The sequence below is a fragment of the Porites lutea genome, chromosome 10, assembly GCF_958299795.1.
Source record: "Porites lutea chromosome 10, jaPorLute2.1, whole genome shotgun sequence".
In the NCBI taxonomy this organism is placed as follows: domain Eukaryota; kingdom Metazoa; phylum Cnidaria; class Anthozoa; order Scleractinia; family Poritidae; genus Porites; species Porites lutea.
Window position 1 is genome coordinate 13,940,900 of NC_133210.1, and position 25,624 is coordinate 13,966,523.

At 42.7% G+C, this 25,624-nt stretch overlaps 1 protein-coding gene across 1 annotated transcript in view; it reads right to left on the reverse strand.

Annotated features, from left to right (window-relative positions):
- The window catches only part of LOC140950915 (uncharacterized), a 107,923-nt gene that overhangs the window by 38,108 nt on the left and 44,191 nt on the right, over positions 1–25,624 (reverse strand). The window contains exons 30-49 of the mRNA XM_073400130.1: positions 25,390–25,553; positions 23,984–24,184; positions 23,027–23,092; positions 22,446–22,589; positions 21,461–21,596; positions 20,796–20,939; positions 19,955–20,106; positions 18,965–19,237; positions 17,706–18,380; positions 17,272–17,401; positions 15,888–16,538; positions 14,923–15,231; positions 13,595–13,713; positions 4,826–4,983; positions 4,423–4,549; positions 3,251–3,299; positions 2,823–2,887; positions 2,083–2,391; positions 915–1,085; positions 406–534 (exon numbers count right to left, since the gene is read on the reverse strand). Of these exons, the coding sequence (XP_073256231.1) occupies positions 406–534; positions 915–1,085; positions 2,083–2,391; positions 2,823–2,887; positions 3,251–3,299; positions 4,423–4,549; positions 4,826–4,983; positions 13,595–13,713; positions 14,923–15,231; positions 15,888–16,538; positions 17,272–17,401; positions 17,706–18,380; positions 18,965–19,237; positions 19,955–20,106; positions 20,796–20,939; positions 21,461–21,596; positions 22,446–22,589; positions 23,027–23,092; positions 23,984–24,184; positions 25,390–25,553 (4,172 nt within the window). The remainder of the gene's footprint in view (positions 1–405; positions 535–914; positions 1,086–2,082; positions 2,392–2,822; positions 2,888–3,250; positions 3,300–4,422; positions 4,550–4,825; positions 4,984–13,594; positions 13,714–14,922; positions 15,232–15,887; positions 16,539–17,271; positions 17,402–17,705; positions 18,381–18,964; positions 19,238–19,954; positions 20,107–20,795; positions 20,940–21,460; positions 21,597–22,445; positions 22,590–23,026; positions 23,093–23,983; positions 24,185–25,389; positions 25,554–25,624) is intronic.

Genomic DNA, 25,624 nt, shown 5'->3' on the forward strand with positions numbered 1-25,624 from the left:
TCGATACTGGACCATCCTGTGACACGCATAACCACATACAGATGGCGGTCCCTCTTCAGAAGAGGACGTAAAAACAAAGAACAAAGAGTTGATAATTTCGACGTCTAAGGCCGCGGTTTAAGAAATCTTTGGGTCTCCACATCTCACGATTGTCGGAGTGAAGATAAAATCGTTGGGATAATTAAAGAATGGCTTAGCACACGATTTCGTTGACAAAGGCTAAAATCAGCTTTAATAACCGGTCAAGTGTCTTACGTTAACTACGTGCTAAATACACTGATACATTCAAAATCGAAGGTTTGTTGTTTTTTATTGCCGTTCCCTTCACAAAACGTTAATGCGTTGATTGGTTCCAATAAACTGTGCAAAGTACAGTACGGGTAGTGTAGTAGGAAGAAATCTGACCTCATTCTGTATAGTGTGAACATATGCCTCATTAGGAATGCCTTCAGCTGCTGTCTGGGAGTAAGGTGGGACTGACTCCGCCCAGCTCAGAAACTCATGAGTCTCTGGAAACACATAGTAGTTCCACACCTGTTACAACAAAGACAAACGTAAATGTAAATGTTCAACTGTTCGGTGAAAGATCGCTTCTAATCATTGCCTTGGTTTTCGCTACACAGGCTCGGTTCTGGCAATCTGTTAAACTACTGGTAAGTGGAAAAAGGTTTTAGATAACCACAAGCAACAACCGAGATCCTAATATACACTTATTGTATCGGTTTGTTTAATGAGTCTTTCTGAAATGTTAAATAAACGATCGGGGATGTTTTCCAAGTTGGAACATAAGGAAAATTACGACTACCCAACAGAATTACCGAGAATTTAATTTGATCACTCAATATTTTTGGAAAGGGATGAAAACTTTCCGGTGAATGCACGAAAACTTTGCAGGTGAATCTTTTAAATCTCACCTCTTCATCTCCTGGAAGCATGACAAAATCATTCCATTGTTCTCTCCACCATTGGCTGAAATACTGACGATGCTCTGCCACCAACGTGCCACCAAAGGCCCACATGGCAGCATAGCAAAAATAGTTTTCAAACTCAGGGGGCATCAAGTCCTGATAGTTTGAAATGATTGCCTGCGACACAACAGACGTTTTCAATACAGCGAGACATAAAACACATGTGGCATTTACAGTCTAACATTTTAAAATCTAATATTTTCATCAGAGGAGTTAAGGGAAGACGGCTAATAAGTACATTTGAAGAATTCTCTATTTTCCAATCCCCTATCACAGTCTGTTTGCCCCCAAATACTGCATAAAATATTGCCTTTAAATGCTCCCGGGAAAACTGCATATTCTTAAGAGCACAGTGAAACCTCTATTAAGCGGACCCTTCGGGACCTTCCCAAGTGTCCGCTTAATTGAGGTTGTAAAAATTGCGCAATGCTTGTTAACGATCAACATTCAACGGTTACGCTGTACTACGATCAAGTTGCATGTTGTTAAAGAAGCTATCCAGAGTTCAAGTTCATTACCTTTCATTACCAACTATTGGTAAATGCAAAAACATTAAGTGACTTCAGTACGTACTTCAAGGGCGTAATCCAATACTACTATTGTCAATTCAGTCCGATGCCCGCTTAGTAGAGGTTTTTAACAATAGAAATTAGCCAAATTAAACTTATTTTAGTGTCCGCTGAATAGAGGTTCGTTATAAAGAGGAATATGAGACGTTTGTTTCGGGACCCAGCTTAGTGTCCGCTTAATACAGGGTGTCCGCTCAATTGGGGGTCCGCTTAATGGAGGATGGAGGTTTCACTGTATTTGAAGACAATAATTTATGCAAAATGTTTGGAAACAGGGTGCATAATAGATATTTCGGAAATAGTCAGTTGGGTTGCTGGAGTTCGAGCGAAAAAATTTGTCACGTTAATCGTTACATTTACGTCCTTGGCTTACTGATTCTGCATTCGATACACTCTCTAGGCATATTTCCCTGTGCTATTTCTAATGACCATGTATTCCACTTTTTTAAGTTTCGAAATGGAGTAACTTCATATGTTTATCTTGAATCACCACTCCACTCTACTGCTAACTTTCTTTATGTGTAAAAGGACAAAACGGGGCTTACTTCGACTAACGTTAACAGGGTGTTCACCATGCCCATCTCGGTAACTGGTACCACGTGACGCAGCTGTGAAGGTTTGTTCTGTGTTGGAGGTGCTCCTGAAATGGGTGGAACCGATTTCTTGGACGCTAGATACTCCAATGTTGGGCCAATATATCGATCACACAGTTCTCGCAACACTTCTACCTCGCGCTCTGGCCGTTTGGAGAGCCAGCGGTCCACAAGGAGAGGCCAGTTGACATCAGAAGAGTTCATGCAGAGTATGCCCACTGATGAGAGTACTGCTGGACTGAGATTTTCCAAAGTTTCCAGCTTAAACAGGAAGCAAACAAGCAGTCAAGGCTCTGATCAAAAATCTTCGAGACAGATGCATTAAAAACTTTGACATGGAGGACCTTTTTAAGATTAGGGTAGACGCCCTCAGTGAAGCATCCAGAAACTTCAAGGCTATACACCCGCGTTTGATGCTACGATTTCTGAGGTAGTTTACGTAGCTAGCATTAGTTTACATTGTAAATTATAAATAATTTCGAGAGAAAATTAATTAGCCATGGCCTTGTCGCCCAATCGCTGCCAATTTAAGCCCCAACAACAAGTGTTCATTCGTCTTGGCTTCATGAAAAAAATAATAATGTATGATGAATGAATTCTCATTCTTCGATGAAATATTTGCCCTTGCATTGCAAAACCTCTACGTAAGTGAATGGTACTCTTCTTTCTACGAGATAAGCTGTCTTTCTTACCTCCCACACGATAAGCAACGCATCAGGTATTTTGATCCTTTCACTGTTGGCAAGCACCACAGTTCCTGTGATAACAAACGTACGTTGAAGGAATTGTCAAAGCTTTTTGTTAGCACTTAAAAAATGCAAACACCACATTTTTCCGATCGCCCACTTTGATAACTACTCTGCAAGTTCATTAGAGATTTCTACTTACAAAAAACAAGGTAAAACAATGATCGGCTACAAATGCCTATGGTGAACAGAACACACTTAGTAACGACACACAGACATAGTACGACCAAGGGAGAGGATTTTTACGATTACTTGCACTAGTCATGATCTTGTAGTTTGTAAACTTTAGCTGTGAGCGCCCTCGAATCCTTCAGTGTTATTACCCTTACACTACCACCTCCGTGTAACATTAATACCATATGCGTGACACTAACCACTGTTCTGCACAATAGAGCCAAACACCTCCATTTGCAATGGATCAATCTGGAAAGAGATTCAATGTCAGGTTAAGGTAGTAGTTAACACATTTTAGCTGTCTGTCTAGTGAGAAACATTACATGGAAAAAATGTTTAACGTTTCGGCAGGATTACCATGCAAAACATGACATGAAGTTAACTGTTTTGACAGACACTTAAGCACAACGTACGCCGAAATAGACAAAAATTCATGTTATTTCATACCCAAATTATCTTCAGAAATAGTCTCAAATGAAAATGCAGTGAACGAAAAGGCCCAACAAGAAAACTAGTGTGAAAGTGGAAATGATCCACGAGATGAATAAACAACCTAGGCGGTTGGCCTGCTTGAGTAGCTTAATGGACAGAGCATCGCGTCCGGTCATCACAAAAATCAGGGTTCGATTTCTGGTCAAGCCTGAATTTTTCAGTTTTTTTTTTCAACCGTTTAGGTTGTTTATTGAACTGCGAGGGTCATGTCCACTTTCATATCTTTATCCACCGTTCAAAATATGAGTCATTTCATACATTTCCATTCAAGAAAACTAGCGGAGGAAAAAAAAGTTACATTACGAAGGCCTAAGTGGTGTGACCAGATTACAGGCGGTACAACTGGAACTACACATATCTTTGTTGATCGCTTCCCCACAGGTCTCTTTTGCCCTTACTCGCCCGACCCAAGGCATAAGGAAGAGGTGGAAAATTTGAAGCAAGAAAAAAGGGGAGAGAGGAAACCCTTCGTCCCATTCTCGCCCTTGCTGGCCTTTGAGGAGAAGTGAGGGTCATTCTAAAGAAAGGTTTTTAATCACCTTATTCTCTCTTTCAAGTGTATATTTTTACGTTTAACACAGGCCCATTTGGGGATTGGTGTCGTTTAATTATAAGATAAAATTTTTGAATGCTGAGCGGGAGTTTGTGGGTTCAATTTCCGGGGCTGAGCCAATACTCAGGTCTTAAAATAACTGAAAAATATACGCCTTGCAAAACGGATAGACCTTCGCGTGAATCGGATGACCACATAAAACAACAGGTCCCGTTTCCAGTGGGAGACGTAAAAAAAGTGTCCCCAATTAGAACTTTCGTGCTATATTATAAATTTACACTCAAAGAAAGTGTAATGTTTTTTTTTTTAAAGAAAAGAGCATATTACCGTGCCATCTAGGTGGAGCCATTTCATAAGAGGTTTTCCACCAGTTTTAGTATTGGCTGTCTCCTGAAGTCGTAGCTCCTTTGCCTGCCTTCGTAGCAACACAGTCAATACACCATCACGCCATTCCCTGGAAAACGAAACGAAAATGTGTATTCTAACTGCGTGCTTAAAAACATTGACTCCCTCTAATGGCTTTCCCTGCACTGTGTTACGGTTGTGGAGACTGACAAAAAGTGAGGCACGTGGTTATCAAGAACAACTTCACGCAATGAGGTCTTGTAAATGGAAAACGTGCTGTACTCTCCTAGGAATAAGGTCAATGAGAGAAACAATACAGGATATCTGTGGAAGTCTTGATCACTCTGGGATCTCACCGTGAGCATACGGATACGCAATCACAAACCTGGTTTCAGTGTCCGCGTATCCCAAAAGCTCATCCGATTCTACAGCCTCCGTGCACACTATGCCAGTCTTTACTAAATGCCCCATTTCTCTGTGTGCTGCACCAAGGGTCCTGATGCACTCGGTTTTACCACATCCACTGGGTCCAATTATACATACCTGAGAAAAAAAGGCTGGTGAATTTATCGTTCCTCTAAATATTTCAAGCAGGAATCGACACTGTATGCCATTAACTTCCAGTGAACACAAGAAAAAAATGTTGGTTGGGCCTTATTTGCTCTAAATTGATATTTCACTTGATGTTTAGTGAGGAAAAGAAAAGCGTATTCGGATATCAAGGGATCTTGTTCCAAATATTTAACAAGACATAGAGGACATTCTCTCCCAAACACGACGGATAAAAAATCCACCACCAGAACTTATCAGAAGACTGTGGGTTAACTCTTTTCGAAATATCTATTAAGAAAGAGACCCAAGGACGATTTTAAAACCAGGTTTGAAACATATATGAACTTAAAACCAAGTTACTGTTGTAATGGCAACAGCACAACCGCAAAATTTATCAAATTTTATACACACATATTTACCAGTTGGAAATTTCTAACAAACAACCTATCACAGTATTTATAAAGCGTCTGGTAAAAGACTCATGATAACTGTGATAAATAGAAACAATCATTTCCAGTAACTACTTATTATCGTTGATATAGACAAGTGTAATTGGTTTGGTGTAATGTGGTGTTAATGGTGTAGCTTAGCGTAGTTTGGTGTAGTTTGGTAACGTTCTGTGTGGCTGGTGCCGTTTGGTTTACTTTGGTGCAATTTTGTGTAGTTGGTTCCGTTTGGTGCAGTTTGGTAAAGTGGATGTAGTTTGGTCTGGTTCTTGTAATTTGTTGTAATTGGCGTAGTATGTGTAGTTGATGCAGTTTGATGTAACTACTGTAGTTCGGTGAATATTGGTGCAGTTGATGCGGTTTCGAGTAGTTTGGTGTAAAGGTGTAAATTGGTCTCATGCCGTAGTTCGTGTAGTTTGGTGCAGATCGGTAAAGTTTAGTGCGGGTTGGTGCAGGTTAGTACAGAATGGACCAGTTTCGTACAGGTTGGTACAGTTTGGTGCAAGCTGGTGCAACTTGGTGCACGTTGGTGCAGTTTGCTGCAAGTTGGTACACTTTGGTGCAACTTGGTGCACTTTGGTGCAGTTTGTTTGCAAGTTGGTGAATTAGGTGCAGATTGGTGCAAGTTGATGCACTTTGATGCAAGATGGTGTAACTTGGTGCACGTTGGTGCAAGACGGTGCAACTTGGTGCAGTTTGGTCCAAGTTGGTGCACTATGGTGCACTATGGTGCAGTTTGGTGCACGTTGGTGCAAGATGGTGAAAGTTGCTGCAATGTGGTGCAACTTGGTGCACTTTGGAACAAGTTGGTGCAACTTATTGCACTTTGGTGCAACTTGGTGCATTTTGGTGCAATTTGGTACAACTTGGTGCAGTTTGGTGCAGGTTGGTGCACTTTGGTTTAAGGTAGTGCAGCTTGATGCAAGTTGGTGAACTTTGGTCCAACTTGGTGCATCTTGATGCACTTTGGTGCAAGATGGTGCAAGTTGGTCTGGTTTGTTTCAAGTTGGTGCAAGTTGGTGCACTTTGGTGCAAGATGGTGCAACTTGGTGCACTTTGGTGCAACTTGGTACAAGTTGGTGCAACTTGGTTTACTTTGGTGCAAGATGGTGCAACTTGGTGCAGTTTCGTTCAAGTTGGTTCACTTTGGTGCAAGATGGTGCACGATGGTGCAACTTGGTGCAGTTTGGTGCACTTTGGTGCAACGTGGTGCACTTTGATGCAAGATGGTGCAACTTGGTGCAGTTTGGTGCAATTTGGTGCAACTTGGTGCAGTTTGGTGAAACTTGGTGCACTTTGGTGCAAGATGGTGCAACTTGGTGCAGTTTGTTGCAATTTGGTACAAATTGGTGCAAGTTGGTGCCATTTTGTGCAGTTTGGTGCAAGTTGATGCAAATTGGTGCAGTGTGGTGCAATACGGTGCACTGTGGTGCAATACGGTACACTTTAGTGCAAGATGGTGCAACTGCTGCACTTTGGTGCAACTTGGTGCAGTTTGTTGCAAGTTGGTGCAGTTGGGTGCAACTTGGTGCAGTTTGGTGCAAGTTGGTGCATTTTGGTGCAAGACGGTGCACTTTGGTGCAAGATGGTGCAACTTGGTGAAGGTTGGTACACTTTGGTACAACTTGGTGCAGTTTGGTGCAACTTGGTACAGTTTGGTCCCAGATGGTGCAACTTGATGCAGTGTGGTGCAATTTGGTGCAACTTGGTGAAACTTGGTGCAGTTTGGTGCAACTTGGTGGAGTTTAATGCAAGTTGGTGCAACTTGGTGCAGTTTGGTGCAACTTGGTGCAAGATGGTGCAACTTGGTGCACTTTGCTGCAAGACGGTGCAACTTGGTGCAAGTTGTTGCAGTGTGGTGCAATTTGGTGCAAGTTGCTGCACTTTGGTTTAAGGTGGTGCAACTTGACGCAAGTTAGTGAACTTTGGTGCAACTTGGTTCAGTTTGGTGCAAGTTGGTGCAGTTGGGTGCAGTTGGGTGCAATTTGGTGCAGTTTGGTGCAAGTTGGTGCATTTTGGTGCACTTTGGTGCAAGATGGTGCAACTTGGTGGAAGTTGGTGCACTTTGGTGCAACTTGGTGTAAGTTGGTGCAATTTGATGCAGTTTGGTGTAGTTTGGTGCAACTTGGTGCCATTTTGTGCAGTTTGGTGCTAGTTGGTACAAATTGGTGAAGTTTGGTGCAAGACGGTGCACTTTGGTGCAAGATGGTGCAATTGGTGCACTTTGGTGCAACTTGGTGCAGTTTTGTGCAAGTTGGTGCAGTTGAGTGCAATTTGGTGCAGTTTGGTGCAAGTTGGTGCATTTTGGTGCACTTTGGTGCAAGATGGTGCAACTTGGTGGAAGTTGGTGCACTTTGGTGCACCTTGGTGTAAGTTGGTGCAACTTGATGCAGTTTGGTGCAAGTTGGTGCAGTGTGGTGTAAGTTGGGGCATTTTGGTGCACTTTGGTGCAACTTGGCGGAAGTTGGTGCACTTTAATGCAACTTGGTGAACTTTGGTCCAACTTGGTGCATCTTGATGCACTTTGGTGCAAGATGGTGCAAGTTGGTCTGGTTTGTTTCAAGTTGGTGCAAGTTGGTGCACTTTGGTGCAAGATGGTGCAACTTGGTACACTTTGGTGCAACTTGGTACAAGTTGGTGCAACTTGGTTTACTTTGGTGCAAGATGGTGCAACTTGGTGCAGTTTCGTTCAAGTTGGTTCACTTTGGTGCAAGATGGTGCACGTTGGTGCAACTTGGCGTAGTTTGGTGCAAGTTGGTGCAGTTTGGTGCAAGTTGGTGCATTTAGGTGCAAGTTGGTGCACTTTGGTGCAACGTGGTGCACTTTGATGCAAGATGGTGCAACTTGGTGCAGTTTGGTGCAATTTGGTGCAACTAGGTGCAGTTTGGTGAAACTTGGTGCACTTTGGTGCAAGATGGTGCAACTTGGTGCAGTTTGTTGCAATTTGGTACAACTTGGTGCAAGTTGGTGCCATTTTGTGCAGTTTGGTGCAAGTTGATGCAAATTGGTGCAGTGTGGTGCAATACGGTGCACTTTAGTGCAAAATGGTGCAACGTGATGCAGTTTGGTGCAACTTGGTGCAGTTTGTTGCAAGTTGGTGCAGTTGGGTGCAACTTGGTGCAGTTTGGTGCAAGTTGGTGCATTTTGGTGCAAGACGGTGCACTTTGGTGCAAGATGGTGCAACTTGGTGAAGGTTGGTACACTTTGGTACAACTTGGTGCAGTTTGGTGCAACTTGGTACAGTTTGGTGCCAGATGGTGCAACTTGATGCAGTGTGGTGCAATTTGGTGCAACTTGGTGAAACTTGGTGCAGTTTGGTGCAACTTGGTGGAATTTAATGCAAGTTGGTGCAAGTTGGTGCACTTTGGTGCAACGTGGTGCACTTTGATGCAAGATGGTGCAACTTGGTGCATTTTGGTGCAATTTGGTACAACTTGGTGCGGTTTGGTGCAGGTTGGTGTACTTTGGTTTAAGGTAGTGCAGCTTGATGCAAGTTGGTGAACTTTGGTCCAACTTGGTGCATCTTGATGCACTTTGGTGCAAGATGGTGCAAGTTTGTCTGGTTTGTTTCAAGTTGGTGCAAGATGGTGCACTTTGGTGCAACGTGGTGCACTTTGATGCAAGATGGTGCAACTTGGTGCATTTTGGTGCAATTTGGTACAACTTGGTGCGGTTTGGTGCAGGTTGGTGTACTTTGGTTTAAGGTAGTGCAGCTTGATGCAAGTTGGTGAACTTTGGTCCAACTTGGTGCATCTTGATGCACTTTGGTGCAAGATGGTGCAAGTTGGTCTGGTTTGTTTCAAGTTGGTGCAAGATGGTGCACTTTGGTGCAACTTGGTACAAGTTGGTGCAACTTGGTTTACTTTGGTGCAAGATGGTGCAACTTGGTGCAGTTTCGTTCAGGTTGGTTCACTTTGGTGCACGTTGGTGCAACTTGGTGCAGTTTGGTGCAAGTTGGTGCATTTAGGTGCAAGTTGGTGCACTTTGGTGCAACGTGGTGCACTTTGATGCAAGATGGTGCAACTTGGTGCAGTTTGGTGCAATTTGGTGCAACTTGGTGCAGTTTGGTGAAACTTGGTGCACTTTGGTGCAAGATGGTGCAACTTGGTGCAGTTTGTTGCAATTTGGTACAACTTGGTGCAAGTTGATGCAAATTGGTGCAGTGTGGTGCAATACGGTACACTTTGGTGCAAGATGGTGCAACTGCTGCACTTTGGTGCAACTTGGTGCAGTTTGTTGCAAGTTGGTGCAGTTGGGTGCAACTTGGTGCAGTTTGGTGCAACTTGGTGCATTTTGGTGCAAGATGGTGCACTTTGGTGCAAGATGGTGCAACTTGGTGAAGGTTGGTACACTTTGGTACAACTTGGTGCAGTTTGGTGCAACTTGGTACAGTTTGGTCCCAGATGGTGCAACTTGATGCAGTGTGGTGCAATTTGGTGCAACTTGGTGAAACTTGGTGCAGTTTGGTGCAACTTGGTGGAGTTTAATGCAAGTTGGTGCAACTTGGTGCAGTTTGGTGCAACTTGGTGCAAGATGGTGCAACTTGGTGCACTTTGCTGCAAGACGGTGCAACTTGGTGCAAGTTGTTGCAGTGTGGTGCAATTTGGTGCAAGTTGGTGCACTTTGGTTTAAGGTGGTGCAACTTGACGCAAGTTAGTGAACTTTGGTGCAACTTGGTTCAGTTTGGTGCAAGTTGGTGCAGTTGGGTGCAGTTTGGTGCAAGTTGGTGCATTTTGGTGCACTTTGGTGCAAGATGGTGCAACTTGGTGGAAGTTGGTGCACTTTGGTGCAACTTGGTGTAAGTTGGTGCAATTTGATGCAGTTTGGTGTAGTTTGGTGCAACTTGGTGCCATTTTGTGCAGTTTGGTGCTAGTTGGTACAAATTGTTGAAGTTTGGTGCAAGACGGTGCACTTTGGTGCAAGATGGTGCAATTGGTGCACTTTGGTGCAACTTGGTGCAGTTTTGTGCAAGTTGGTGCAGTTGGGTGCAATTTGGTGCAGTTTGGTGCAAGTTGGTGCATTTTGGTGCAAGATGGTGCAACTTGGTGGAAGTTGGCGCACTTTGGTGCACCTTGGTGTAAGTTGGTGCAACTTGATGCAGTTTGGTGCAAGTTGGTGCAGTTTGGTGTAAGTTGGGGCATTTTGGTGCACTTTGGTGCAACTTGGCAGAAGTTGGTGCACTTTGGTGCAACTTGGTGTAAGTTGGTGCAACTTGATGCAGTTTGGTGCAACTTGGTGCACTTTGGTGACAGATGGTGCAACTTGGTTCAAGTTGGTTCAACTCGGTGCAGTTTGGTGCAATTTGGTGCATTTTGGTGCAACTCAGTGCACTTTGGTGCAGCTTGGTGCAACGTGGTGCAGTTTGGTGCAACTTGGTACAGTTTGGTGCAACTTGCTTCAACTTAAGGCAGTTTGGTGCAGGTTGGTGCACTTTGGTGGAAGATGGTGCAACTTGGTGCAGGTTAGTGCACTTTGGTGCTACTTGGTGCAGTTTGGTGCTAGTTGGTGCACTTTGGTGCAAGTTGGTGCAACTTGGTTTACTTTGGTGAGATGGTGCAACTTGGTGTAAGTTGGTGCAGTTTGGTGCAACTTGGTGCATTTTGGTGCAAGGTGGTGCACTTTTGTGCAACGTGGTGCAGCTTGGTGCAACTTGGTGCAGTTTGGTGCAACTTGGTACAGTTTGGTGCAGTTTAGTGCAAGTTGGTGCAGTTTGGTGGAGGATGGTGCAACTTGGTGCAGTTTGGTGCACTTTGGTGCAAGATGGTGCAGTTTGGTGTAACTTGGTGCAAGTTGGTGCACTTTGGTGCAGGTTGGTGCAACTTAGTGCACTTTGGTGCAAGATAGTGCAACTTAGTGCAGTTTGGTGCAAGTTGGTGCACTTTGGTTCAAGATGGGGCAACGTTGTGCAGTTTGGTGCAAGTTGGTGCACTTTGGTGCAAGATAGTCCAACTTGGTGCACTTTGGTACAAGATAGTGCAGTTTGGTGTAACTTGGTGCAAGTTGGTGCACTTTGGTGCAGGTTGGTGCAACTTGGTGCACTTTGGTGCAAGATAGTGCAACTTAGTGCAGTTTGGTGCAAGTTGGTGCACTTTGGTGCAAGATGGGGCAACGTTGTGCAGTTTGGTGCAAGTTGGTGCACTTTGGTGCAAGATAGTGCAACTTGGTGCACTTTGGTACAAGATAGTGCAACTTGGTACAAGTTGGTGCAGTTTGGTGCAAGTTGCTTCAACTTGCTGCAGTTTGGTGAAAGTTGGTGTAGTTTGGTGGAACTTGGTGGAAGTTAGTGCAAGATGGTGGAACTTGGTACAAGTTAGTGCAGTTTGATACAGATTGATTCACTATGGTGTAAGTTGGTGCACTCTGGTCCAACTTGGTGGAAGTTGGTGCACTATGGTGCAAGTTGATGCAGTTTGGTGTAAGTTTGTACACTGGTGCAGTTTAATGCAAGTTGGTGCAGTTTTGTGTAAGTTGGTGCTTTTTGGTGCAAGATGGTGCAACTTGGTGGACGCTGGTACACTTTGGTGCAAGATGGTGCAGTTTTGTGGAAGTTGGTGCAACTAAGTGCAGTTTGGTGCATGTTGGTGCAGTTTTGTGCATTTAAGTGTAGGTTGATGGACTGTAGTGCAAGATCGAACAAGTTGCTGGTTTGTGGTGCAGGTTGGTGCAGTTTGCTGCTCTATGGTCAACGTTGGTGTAGTTTGGTCTAAGTTGGTGCGTTTTGGTGCAAGTTAGTGCAGTTTGGTGCACTTTGGTTCAACTTGGTGCACATTGTACACTTTGGTGCAACTTGGTGCAGTTTGGAAGAAAGTTGGTGCAGCTTGGTGCAGTTTGGTGCACTTTGGATTAAGGTGATTCCCTAGTAAAAGAACGTAACATAGATTGTCCATGAAACTTGCTACACTGATGTAACAAGTCAAAAAGATGATAAAAAAGTAATAAAAAGTAGGGGTCACCGTGCTCGTTTTGACGTCACAATGCTGACAAATAAGGCTATTTAGGACCCTTTTACAAAAACCGCGGGTAGCCCAAAACTAGACAAAAAGGAGTTTTTTTCGATGATGCATGTGGTATCACACAGAATTTGACTTTATTGATTGTTTATCCACTTACGTACCAGAAAAATGCCTTTTAATGCCCTTGTTTTTACTTTACGCTACAAAGGAGAATTAAATTGGACACGCGCTATTCGACCCGTGATAGCTCAATCCGTACAATTTAGTAAAATTGCCAAAAAAGTGAACATAGATTTGTGCCAAATTTTTTCTCATCGAAAGGAAGCACTGTCCTTATTAAAATCATGAAATAAAAAAAAGGGGGTCACCGTACTCGTTTTTGCGGTAGAGCTGCAGAAAGTGCGCACCAAATGCATTTTCTCCGATTTTTGAGAGGACTGGGGCGAGTGTCAAAATAGAATGTATGTGAAAGGGGGAAGAAAGTATCAAAAAATCCGTTTTTACAGAATTTACAGCGAGATATCACATTTAGGACACAATTTGATAAAAGAAGCGTTTAAATGAAAATCAAAGTGAGTAAGCACAAGTTAAACATCTATTATCGAGGTTCTCCGAGAGGAAGTCGAACTCAGCAACTCGCGTACTGCTTACGTTATGCACATTCCCAACACATTGAGTCTCACCTCGGCAAGAAACAACAGCAAGCAAAAATTCCAATAGCGTTTCTCTTCAGTCAACTTCATTTTAATAATGTTACTTCACATGCTCTTTTTTACGGCGGCCATCTTGTTATGCGCAGTAAGAGATGCGCAGTGCAAAACCAGGGAATCACCTTAACTTGGTGTAGTTTGGTGCAACCTGGTGCAGTTTGGTCCAAGTTGGTTCAACTTGGTGCTGTTTGGTGCACTTTGGTGCAAGTTGGTGCAGTTTGATCCACTTTGGTGCAGGTTATTACAGATTTAGTAGTGGATTATTTATAGTTAAAAAAACTAAAAGACGGTGCATATACACGTGTTAACTAGGTATGCGAAACAGGAACCATTTTGCAATTTAAGGTATGCGAAATGTGTACCCTTTCTGTTAAAAATAGTCTTTAAAAAGGTAAGGGCTGGGACCTGCAGGTATAGAAGTTTGATGAGTAGCCCTCCCTGGGATTAGAACCTACATTAATGTTCCAACAGACAACATTAGCTTAAACCTCACCAGTTTATGTGCCTTTACAAGCTCTGCTAGTTGAGCGATTCTGGCTTGAAACGCAGCACCAGGCTGTAAACCAAGTTTGCACGTAGCCACTTTAATGGCCGACTGCATATCATCCAAGACTTTAACAACAAAGAATAGTTAGTTTAACAACAAAGAATAATTAGTGGAAGCCTACTCCTCTGTTTGTATGGTTTTCACTAGCGACGGAGTCATATTTGTAATCATTAATTTACGATCAAGTGAAAACTAGGTTGTTGGAGTCGCATGCTGAGACAAAAGAACTAAACCTATTACCAAGCATAGAAACGAGCATTGTGATTGGTTTATCCCTCCACTTCCCCTTCCAACTCCGGCAATCTGGTTTTCACTAGATCGTAAGTACTGGAGTTGTAAGGGGAGTCGGAAGAAAATGGAAACGTTCTGATTCTTCTGACTGATTCCGTCCTGCTTATTACTCTTCTCACGACCCTGATTTTTGATTTTCAGTAAGTCATAAGTGCTCTTATGACTCAGCTGAAGATCCTGACTCCAACTCCGTCGCTTGTGAAACCAGCCTATAAGCGTGACAAACCCGTTTTGCTTCGTGTTCTCTTAAGTTAAATGGGGTGTAAAAGAACATTTGCCACGCTATTTACTTTCTTTTTAAAAACGTTTTTTGCATCAATTGAATTTCAAAAAAATAATGGCCCAGTTTTGCTATTCAAGACAATATTTAGGCATTGACAGTGGTTCCTGTCGTCTGTTGCAAAAGATGGCAAGGATGAACTTGGATTGAAACTTGAAAAAATTGGGCCACTTTCTATGCCTGCAAAAATCACAACAAATTATTATGGTTAGTGCTCCCTGATGGAATTTGTTTGATATCTACTTCACATCTCTACAGCAGCATTTTGTGTCTGGCTAAAGGTACTAAGTAATGACGTCAGCAGAGAACTAACGCAAAAACTGCAACATCCTTATGAAATAGCCCATTTACATCGTGAAAGCATTATACCGTAAATCCTCTATTAAGCTGTCTACATGTATTGGCCTCCAGTTGATCTCTGTCTATTGAACTGGTCTCAGTAATAACTGCTCTTCCATGAATAAAGCGTTTTCCTGCTACCTGGTTAGCAGCTACGCAAAGTTATTTGAAGGAAAGAAAGTGTTTTTGTTAAATAAGAGTTCATGTTCCGCATGATTGATTGATACCGATACAGCTGCCTTTTTATCATTTTGAGCTACCAATATGGCGGACGTGACGTCATGTGAAGACTGGTAATAAAGTGGTAGACTTATACTAAAATTGGTATTTCCATAAATGATAGTCTTATCAACGTGTTTTTTACCTTCCACATTGTTTCTTTCAAAATCGCCAGGAGGCTTTGGTAGCACCGGGATCTCCTCCAGATTGCTCACTTGTTCGTTCATCCTCATCTTGCTGCCCTCAGCTCCAAACGTGTCAAAGATCATGGGGACCTGTACATTGGGAAAGAGATCGGCTAAAAGGGTAGCAAACATAACAGCATCACTACTGTCCAATCCCGGCATGTACGTGTCTCTTAAAGCCAGCACCACAGCGTGCTCTTCAACCTTAAGGATTTCCTGTTCGTCTTGTTGACCAGTGTCCTCTTCAGTGCCCGCAGGAGCAGCAGGTTCTAAATAAACAAGTTACATTTGATTACACAAACGAAAAAAGAAAAACACAAAATAGCAGGACCGTCATGTACAGTTTGGGAGGAACAAAGATCAGACACGAGTGCATCGGAAATCAAGCCTATAACGTAATGCAAGACAATAAAATGACATGTCATGTATCACAATGTTGTGCAATGTCTTGTAGTTCTATAATGTACTACGAACATTTAAATTGATCGTTACCCTTGATTCCCCAGAGTTCATGCAATGCACCGCATACTGAGCGAGCAATGATTGGTCATTAGCTGAGATCTAACAAAGCAAAGATAAGCGACTGTTCCAGAAAAACTTGTTTTCATTTTTTGTTCAACTTTGTGCACAGTTTCGAGAATGTTAACGAGAATAGTCCGTATTCAGCAGAGAATACAGAGGCTACTGAGAATAAGAACAAAACAAGACCAAAAGAAAGTGTTCTCTATTATTTGCAAAGCACTTAGATGGGTATAAATGTTCTAACAGTCAAGGGGCTGCACACTGCGTGGCAAGTTTATTTTTTCTCTCCTGTTCACAAAAGAACACAGAGACTCCATTTTATCGTGTATCTGCCAATGTCAAGCTAACACACAGGAAACCACTGCTGTTAAACTAAGAATAATTGATACCTATTTCTGCTTACCATCTTCTCTGAGAGCTTCAAGTGGAGCGTTCACAGCAGCTACCACGTCTGTAGGAGACTCTCTTTCTCCATCGAAGTTTCCTCCCTTAATAGATGTCACTTGTTCCATTTCATTGTTTGAGTTCGTGCATAAATGTGAACCTGCGTCGTCAATCATCCTTTTAAGAGAATAAGAACCCCAACCGATGCATTTCTGAAGATACGAACACAGTTCTGCGCAAAGAGGCTTAGAGGAGCTTGGAAGTAGCTGCTGACACAGGCCCTTGAGGGTCACAATCTTGGACGCTAGAGACCGAACCTGAGTGAAGCCCTGGCTCAACAGCCACACCTGAAGAATGGCCTGCAAGTCAGGGCCTACAAGTTCAACGGGACGGAACATGGCTAAGAGCTCCGCAGGAAGGAAGGAGGCAGACGACTTGAAAGAAGGAAAGAAGCCAATGGAAGGGTCATACTTCGAGTTGATCTGGTTAGGTGAACTGTTCAGTGTTGCGAAGCATGCGCCCTGGGGGGATAACGTTATTTCATCGTCGGGAAGAATTACAGTGGTCTTGTTAGCTCGTAAGCCATCCAGGACGTCTGTGACTAGTTGGGTTAGTACGGATAGAACAGGAGGCTGAATAGCCAAGATGTTGCTGAGACACACCCATGCACCTAAAAAACGGTGCAGAAATAAAATGAACCCTGATCAAACACAACCATGTACCACGAAAGGTTCTGTAGCTGAACACATCACAGAGACGTGTATCAGTGACAAATTCATTTACAGCACGGACATGTACATGGAAAAATCACTGTCTCAGTGTAAGAAAACGGAGAATTATTATCACTGTCCCTAACTGGCCACATTAAATGCACGAGATTTCAGGGTGCCGTCACAACATTTTGTCCCTGCAAACGAAACCTGTTTACTGTATCTACTCGATTAAACGCTGCCGTCGAATGAACATTACTTTCGATTAAACAAAGCAGATGCAAGCAAAAATTACCAATTAACGTTCCCCTCAATGATCGGCGTTTATTCGACGACAATACGTGAAAACTCGGGACAGCTTTGTAATCTACACCATCCAAACAATTACGATTCTATCTCAAAAATAAAAGCGAGAAAATTGGAACTTCTCATAGTGTGGGGACAAAATTGCTCCAAAATGTTTGCTAAACGAACTACGTGTACTGTTATACGAAGATACCCTGCGTCATAGCCTTAAGGCATATCCCTTTAATGTGACCCCCCTCCCCCCCCCCCCCCCCCGCTAATTCAGTCTACGTTTAAGAGTAAACGTATGCTTTTTAAAGTTTTATATGAGCATTTTTGTACACAATCCAAGTAAACTAAAATATGCGCCATTCAAATGTCAATCGTACCAGTGGTTTTTAAACCTACCTGAACTAGCAAGCCCTCTGAAGATGTCTATTAAAGTGTATCTGTTCATTGATGTGGTACAGTTGAATGAATACAGCGGATTACCAAGGAGTTTAGCCAGTTCACTCACTGTTTCTGCTCTTCCATTTCCCTAAGAGGAAGAGTAATTTATTTCGGAGTACTATACAGCTTTTCCTGTAGAGACTTACTAGGACAAATAAGACGCGAAATAAGAAGTGGACTGCTTAATGGCGGAATCCTTTATGTTAAAGCTACTTGACGGTGAAGGTTTTAATGTGCTTTACAGAGTGGCTCTTATTTGGGGGCCTGTAGGTAGATAAATTCATGTTAAATGTGTTGAGGCACTTTTTTTTCTACGGGACTAAAAGGTTTCTTGCATCTTTTCAAATATTTACAAAATTGGTCGTAAATGGCTAACACTACGTCATACTTACAAACTCTCCACTACAAACTCCAACCATTTTATTCTTGACAGCTTGTGTAAGGCCCACAAAGCACTTATCCGTCAACGGACTCAGGACCAATCTGGAACTGCTACCCTGATACTCAAACCCATAATTAAACTCTGCATCCAAAATGTCAACTTTCAAGGCCTGCTGTTCTTCCTCCCAGCGGTAACGCACATGACACTGCCAATCAAAGCTGTCAGTGGGATTCTTCAGGGCTTCCCATTCATGCGAATGCTCAATCAACCTTTGTACTAAACTCCTTTTGTGAGCCAGCATGGCAATTATATTGCTTATCTTTTGAATCTGGCTAGGGAATAACAACATTTTGTTATGAGCATTTTCTTTAGTGGCGTCCTCCTCAGGCTGCTCCTTCTTCTGCCTCTGAGATACCCCGGAGATGTTCGAGACTGCATCCACATCTCCCACTGCACCCGTCCCAGGCCGCTCCTGACTTGCACTTGTATTCTGACTTGGTCCCCTCACGGCTGCATCCACCTCCGTATCATTATCACTGTTGACGCCACTGTCATAACCATCATCAACACCTTGAGGCTTACTTTCCTTGTCTGCTCCCTTCAGCATCATTGCTGTGGCTTCCAGTATGGTAGTCAACTTGTCATACACTTCTCTCAGTGCTTCTTTGTTCTCGCCACTTGCCACCTGAGAAAAAACACAAACAAACAGAGCAAATGAGTACAAAAAAAACAACGCAAAACGATCTACAGACAATTCCCGTTAAGAAGGACACCCGTGAGAGCAGCACTAACTTTCTGCCCTGAGTGCCCGCCTTATGGAGAGTCAAAGAAATAAATTAAAAAACGGTCACAAGCAATTTTGGGTGTGTCAGTCTTACAGTTTCGGCCATTAAGAGGTTGAAAGAGAGACTACGTCGCTGAAGCGTCGAATTGCATTTGGGACCATTTTGGGGACGTCATCACTTCTTTAATTGGCTGTTATAACGTTATGCGGGAAAAGGGGTGAAAATTCCCAAACAGCCCCATAGTACAATTCGAAACAACAGCGACCCCCCTCTCACACAATCTCAAAATGGCCAATAAAGGTGTCCGTTACGAGAAAGTTGACTGAAGCCGACGCAGTTATCATAGTGCAAAGGCTAGTGGAGCAAAAGGGATTAGGGACTGCCAGGATTTTTCAAGTCGGGTGCTCTGACCATAAAGCCAAGATTCAAGTGACTAAATCCCTTGTATGACATGCACGACGTGAAAAAAAGACCAATTAAACACCTGTTTGATTGATTTGTCAATCTTTTTGCTTAGTTCAATCTGCGTTGCGAGCAGAATCACTTCAGAGCAGTTGTCCAGAGTGAAGGATCTTTCCACTCTACCCATGCTTCCAGCAGTGCGTGGGGGCTCTCCAACGCCCTCGCCATGTGGAGTGGGGTTTCTTTCCGGCTGTGCGGGGTTAAGCACTGATGCCAGCTGATCTGCGAGGGTTTGTTTTAAATTGTTGATCAAAGAAGGAAGCCAGCTGTCTATTGGACCCTCACACAGTAGAGGCTGAAAAGTAATATCAGTTACGAGTATAAACATAAAATAAATCAAATGAATGGTATATCTGATACGCACTAGTTTTCAGAGAACCACAGACATTTTTCAACTGGTTAAGCCGTCTTCCCCATTTCAGCTCGGCATGAAACTTTCACCCCTACATTTGTCATTGTCTTTAAATAAAGTTGGGCAAGATAATTTCTAGTAAAATCGATATAACATGGTAATGTTAAATAAAACCCTTCATTTATTTAAATCCAATAGCTTTGTCAGGTATGGAAAGTTCACCACTTCAAACTACAATACAAGACAGGTAACCTCATCACCAGAGTCTACGTACTACGCTTTCAAACAGGAGTATGCACTCTTTGAATTTTGAAGAAATTTGGAAGAAAACGAGGTGAATGGGTTTATGTCACAACCCAAAGACCCATTCACCTGAATGCACACAAGGTCTTGATCGCAGCGAGCATGATTTTACCACTAATTGTAGGCCTCAGTTGGTGGTCTGCACCAGGTTTGGGCCAGCGATCGTCCACTCCCTAGTCCACCTACCAAAAATTGAGTTTAACGGGTGGTATTTGATAAAAGGCAATGTTTGCTCGATCAACATCACAGATTGCGACTTTGAAACCGGCTGTAGTGACATAAAACGCACACTTTACTTTAGAACTGTATTGTTTCTATAAATGTTACTTGTGAATGCACAATAATTCAACTCTTTACCTGCTTTAGCATAAGCTGCTCCCCGTATGAACTTACAACAGAATTAATGCTAAAACATGTCTGGCCTTCATTGTCAATTTCATCGTAGACAACTGCCCCAAGATTTTCAAGAACTTTCGGTAAAAACGGATTTACAAGAGCTGGGTCATATCCTAAACAAAAGGAAAATAAAGAAGTCGTGAATTGGCAAAGAAGGCAGATGCACTATGACAGGCCAAGTTCAAATAAAGAACAAAATAAGAACTTTCAAACATTTTGACCCAGAAGCAATGTCCCCTCCAAAGGAACCACGACATATGTTAATCATGCACTTTATTTGAGTGTCAAGGTATTTAGGATGAAACTACTGATTGGGGACACTATTTTTACGTCTTCAACTGGAGACGGGACCGCCATTTTACGTGGTGGTCCGAGCCAAGTGAAGGCTTAGCCGCTTGCAGTTCAAAGAGAGTACTTTCATTTCTCAGTTATCTTAAGACCCTGAGTGTTGGTCCGGCCCCGGGAATCGAACCCTCAACCACCCACTCAGCAGTCAAGCGCTCTACGGACTGAGCCAATCCTGAAGCGCTCGATAGAGAGATTATACAGAACATCAGAGATTAATGTAGAAGTGAAGTACCATGCGCATCTATTATTAAACTATACGGTTAAACAAACAACCTAAAAAGTCTATGCAAGAACTGTCGTGATATTTTCACCGACTTTTAATACGTATGTAAACGTAATTTGTAACACATAGGATTGCATGGATGACAGCACATTCAAGTCGGCAACTGAACAAACAAACTAGGCACAGCAGAACCAGGTAACAAAGTGTCTACTTTCCGGAGTAGTGACATACCATTGCACACAACATGAAGTACATCTTCTGTGGAGAGGAAGTAGAAGCGTGGAAATTTCTGACGCCTTCTTTCCAAGTGATTCAAAAGAGATTTCCAACACTGTTGAAGGTTCATGTTCAGCTTTTCCAGCTTAGCTTGGATGTCTAGCAAGCAAAAGAAGGCATTGTAAACTCACGCAAAAGGACAACGGAGAACGAAGACGGCAAAGCTTGTGACAAGCGTGACAATAACATGTTTGAATACATTTTTCTTCTCGACAAAACTCGCAAGTAATAGCCCTGTCACGTTTGTCGGGCACAAACGTTGAACCGTCCTCTCCTATCTGCCGTCCCATTGGAAAAGCTCACCATTTTGTTACCCAGAGCGTAAGAGCATAACGTTGCGTGACAGAGAGGAATAACTGGACTATGGGCCTGGTGTAAATTATACTGTACATCAATTTTTGCAATTTTCTCGTCCGCCTTTTTTTTTTTTAACAAATTATCTCAAAGAAGTCTTTACGGAAATGTATGGAGATCACTCTGGCCAATTTGTATGTGCATATTGGGGCTTAAAAGGTCAAAAAATTTCCATAATATGACGAACTGTAGCGATTAAAATAAACAAGACAGCTCAACACAAAAACAGATCAAATCAGTTGTAATGTTTCTAACATTAGACTTACTTATCCTTGAACAGGCCTGTAGAACGTTAGGATTCTTTTCTGTGACCTTCATCAAAATCCTGAAGTCACGATTCACAGTGGAAAACAGGTTTGTTTCATGAGGCATGGCTATACGAAGGTCTAGACTGGAAAACACCTGCATGAGTGAAAATACGGAGACCTGTCAATGATTTCACAGGTAAGGACGATACACCGTAGGCCCAATCTCGCAACCCATGTACATAAATTCTGTGGGATGTTAAAAACCCTCTACGCAGCCACAGTGACCATTAAAAACAACCAAATCATCGACAATATCGTAACGTAAGCCCCTGGTTAAAGACAGTTGTAAGAAGAACATAAACGCACATTTTTTTGAGCAAGCACGAAAAGCTACCATGTTCATCATCACAAAAATTAAATACACTGTATTTGCGCGACATAAGGGCGAATGAAAACGGTTCGAAAAGCTCGTCATTTCCAGAACATGCTGTAATATAATTTAAACGAGTTCAAAGCTTTCTAAATCAAGGACGAATGACGAACAATCCCAGCAACAACTCTCAACAAGTCTTAAGAGAAAACTTTGGGGAGCAGGAATGGAGCAGTGATACAGCACTCGCCAGAGTTGATGTCATATGTGGGTTGAGGTTGCTTTTGGTTGTCTTCTCTAATCCAAGAGGTTTTTCTAAGGACGCCGTCATTTTTCACTCTTCCCAAAAACTGACATGTCTAAATTGCTAAACGATCTGGAAAAAGGCTCTAATTAGATTAAGATGACTTAAACGGGCGTAACTTAATCGTTTCATGAAACTGCCAAGTACTTCCCTCTAAGATAAAATAAGCTTTTGTTTAGTTTTGTTTCTGAGAGGATGTTGTAGGAACTAATGTTGCGAAATTTTGACCAGCGCTTCACACTCTACACTTACATCTTCCAACCCTATCCACTTCTCTTGAAACTTAAAATTGTTCTGGCGGTAAACTGCCCCTCACACACTTAACTTACATCTTCTAACTCTATCCACTTCTCTTGCACTTCAAGCCACACACTCAGCACTGACTCAATTGTCTGCAGCCTCTTTTGCCATTTCATGATGTCATCAGCAAAGGAGCCAGCGGCACTACCAGTGAGCATGCTCTGTAATGAAACCTGCCGAAAAAAAACAACGTTTATAATAACCTCTTAAAAAGTAAGGTGGATAAGTTTTTCTTTTGAGGTGGGGGATTAGGAAAGTCCTTCGCCTCCTAGAGGATATATCTCCTTTGGTAGTACAGACAAGGTTAAATCGATTTTGCGATAATTTTGCTAATGAAGTCAACCATAAAGCAAAAGAAACACCTACCAACAGGTGTAAATCAACACAGTCACATATTGAGATTTCTTCCAGAAAGGTATATTCAGCATGGGAAGGAAATCGAAGGTCGAATTCCGAGGCTACGACTTGTAAAATCCACTATACACTTTTAGTAACTATAATGTGGCTTAAGGCTCTCTAGTACTTAAGTAAGTGATCTTTGTATGCAACAGAATTGTTCTAATGAAAAATAGCAACAAACAATTAACACTGATATACAAAAGAACAGTACCTGATGATCCTCAAGCTCTTCAAAGATTGGCTCACATTTATCCAGCAAACATATTGGCCCGGTATCCTACAGAAAGAGTAAGAAGAGAAGAATAAGGAAAGAGAAGACGAAGTGAGGACACGCTAAAGGACGGGGAGAACAGGGACAACTACACAACTTGGAATCAGGACGACAAGAAACATGATGATCAAGATTATGACGCTCTGGGGACGATGATGCTGCTGATGCCCACGACTGCGATAATGATCATGGTTACTACAGCCAGAGATTTCTGAAATTCCCCGACTTTTTCCTGACAAATTTAGAATTTCCCTGACCAACTGAAATAACAATTTCACAAATAAGTCGCGATTACGGACTTCACCCTTCCCTCACAGCCATCCTCTCCACCCATTTATTTATGCTTTCAGAAAGTCACATGCAGTATATATAAATTTATAGTTTCTTAAAAAGGATGCAAAAAGGATTGATTTTCTTGAAAACCCAGCATAGGCTTGTCGTTCAATTTCATGAGCAATGTTCTACCAATACAACACGATTCATGTCTGTAAAATGTTCAAAATAATTTTAAATGTTAGAGACAATAAAAGTGGAGGGAAGGGAATTAATATGTGCTGTTAAAATTTCACTTTTCCCTGACTTACAGTGAAATTCTCTGAATTTCCCCTGACCTTAAAGAAATTTTTTTTTGACGATGGTGATCAAGATACCGATGAGGATGACATGGAGGAACAGGATTTTTGAAAATAAGGGGAATGACACTACAGGCCCCGGTTGTTCAAACGCTGGATAGCACTACCCACTAAATAAATCACTATTCAGCAAATAAGTATTAGGGTAAACAAAAGCGTTATCCACTAAAGAATGTCATGCACCTTTCGAACAACTGGGCCAAGGTGATAAGATGTAGAGAAATGATTAAGTCAAAGAAGGAAAGGAAAAGGTGAGGATCGTTACCTGGGTCAAATTCACGAGGGATTGCGAGAAAGTAGCAGACCCAGCCGCAGACGTTTTCCTTGTTTTTAGGCCACCACCAGCCCCATCCTTGATGCTGTAGCCACCTCCACTGCCGTGACTAGTCACCGATACTCGACTGGATAAGCCACGGGGTCCATGCATGTTCATCTCCGAGTCATTTCCAAACTCACTACCAGGTGTCTACAGAAAGATGAAAAAGCAGAGTGTTTATAGGTGTGACTACAGTGAGCCCTTGTTGGTTAGAGTTTTGTACTTTGTCATCGCCAGAAAAAAAGTTAATTTAACCCTGAAAACTGTTTATTATCTTTTCCAAATAAAATACACGTAACTTTAGTAGTACAGTAGTCTGTACTGGTGGTGGTGGTGGTGCAGTAGTAGTGGTTGTCACATCATGGCCATTGTGGTCATTGTGGCCATCGTCACTGTGGTCAATGAGGTCACTGTGGTCATCATTACCGTGGTCATTGCGACCATTACGAGTATCGTGGCCACTGTGTCCATTACGATCAGCGTGATCACTGTCATCATTCTGGCCAATCATGGCCACTATCACCATCACCACCATGGTCACCATAGCCCTGGTGGTTACTGTGGCCAATGTGGTCATTGTGGTAGCATGACCATCATGGTCATTGTCACCACTGTGGTCATTGCTGCCGGTGTGCTCACTGTGGCCACCACTGTAACTGTAGTTTTAGTGGACTCTGTGGCCTTCATCACTATCACGGACACTGGTCATTGCGGCCACTGTGATCACCATGGCATCATGATCATTGTCACCACTGTGGTCACTCTTGTCACTGTGGTCATCTGAACAGCTGTGCCTACCACTATCGTCATGGCTGCTGTTGTTGTTGTAGCCATCATGGTGACCGTGGCCATCATGATCACGTTGGTCATTCTGGCCATTGTTGTCACTGTGGCCAATGTGGCCATTGTGGTCACTACCGCCACTTTGGCTGTTATGGTCACCATGGCTAAAGTGGCCATCATGGTAAGAATTGTCATTGTCGTCGTGGTAATGGTTCAAGTAGTGGTGGAGGTAGTGGTAGCAGTTGTAGAGCAGTCCTGTTAATATTCCCACTATAATTCACTTCGTAAGTATGGCCACTGGAGCCAGATGTGTATTATAAAGGACGAAAGTGCAAATGCCACATTTTTTACTTCTAAAATAGCCATTTTGTTCACTAATTCAGCAATATAATAGCCACAACAACATTAAAGGGGGGTGGGGAAGCAGCCACGAAAGATACCCCAACTCTTTTCCACAGTAAAGGATTCCGATCATCTACAGACCAATTTTTACAACAAGAATGAAGAAACGTACTGCGTCAGTAAAAGAATTAAGTTATAACTCCTAAGAAGCATTCAAACGCAATATTTACATCTTGAGTGGCTGCAGCCGCTGATGAAGGGCCCTTCATTCGAGTATGCGCCCTTAGTTCAAAGATCTTGCTGAGCCAGACTTCCTCGTAGGTCTTGAGTGAGCTCTCAATGGCCACGTCCTTTGCAGCCCTTTGAATGATGGCCCGTACCTCTTCTGCATGGTCTGTTGAGAGGAACATAAGTCAGTAAGCCAATCCGCTAATACTTTCACTATGAAAGAAATTCAGTTTTCAT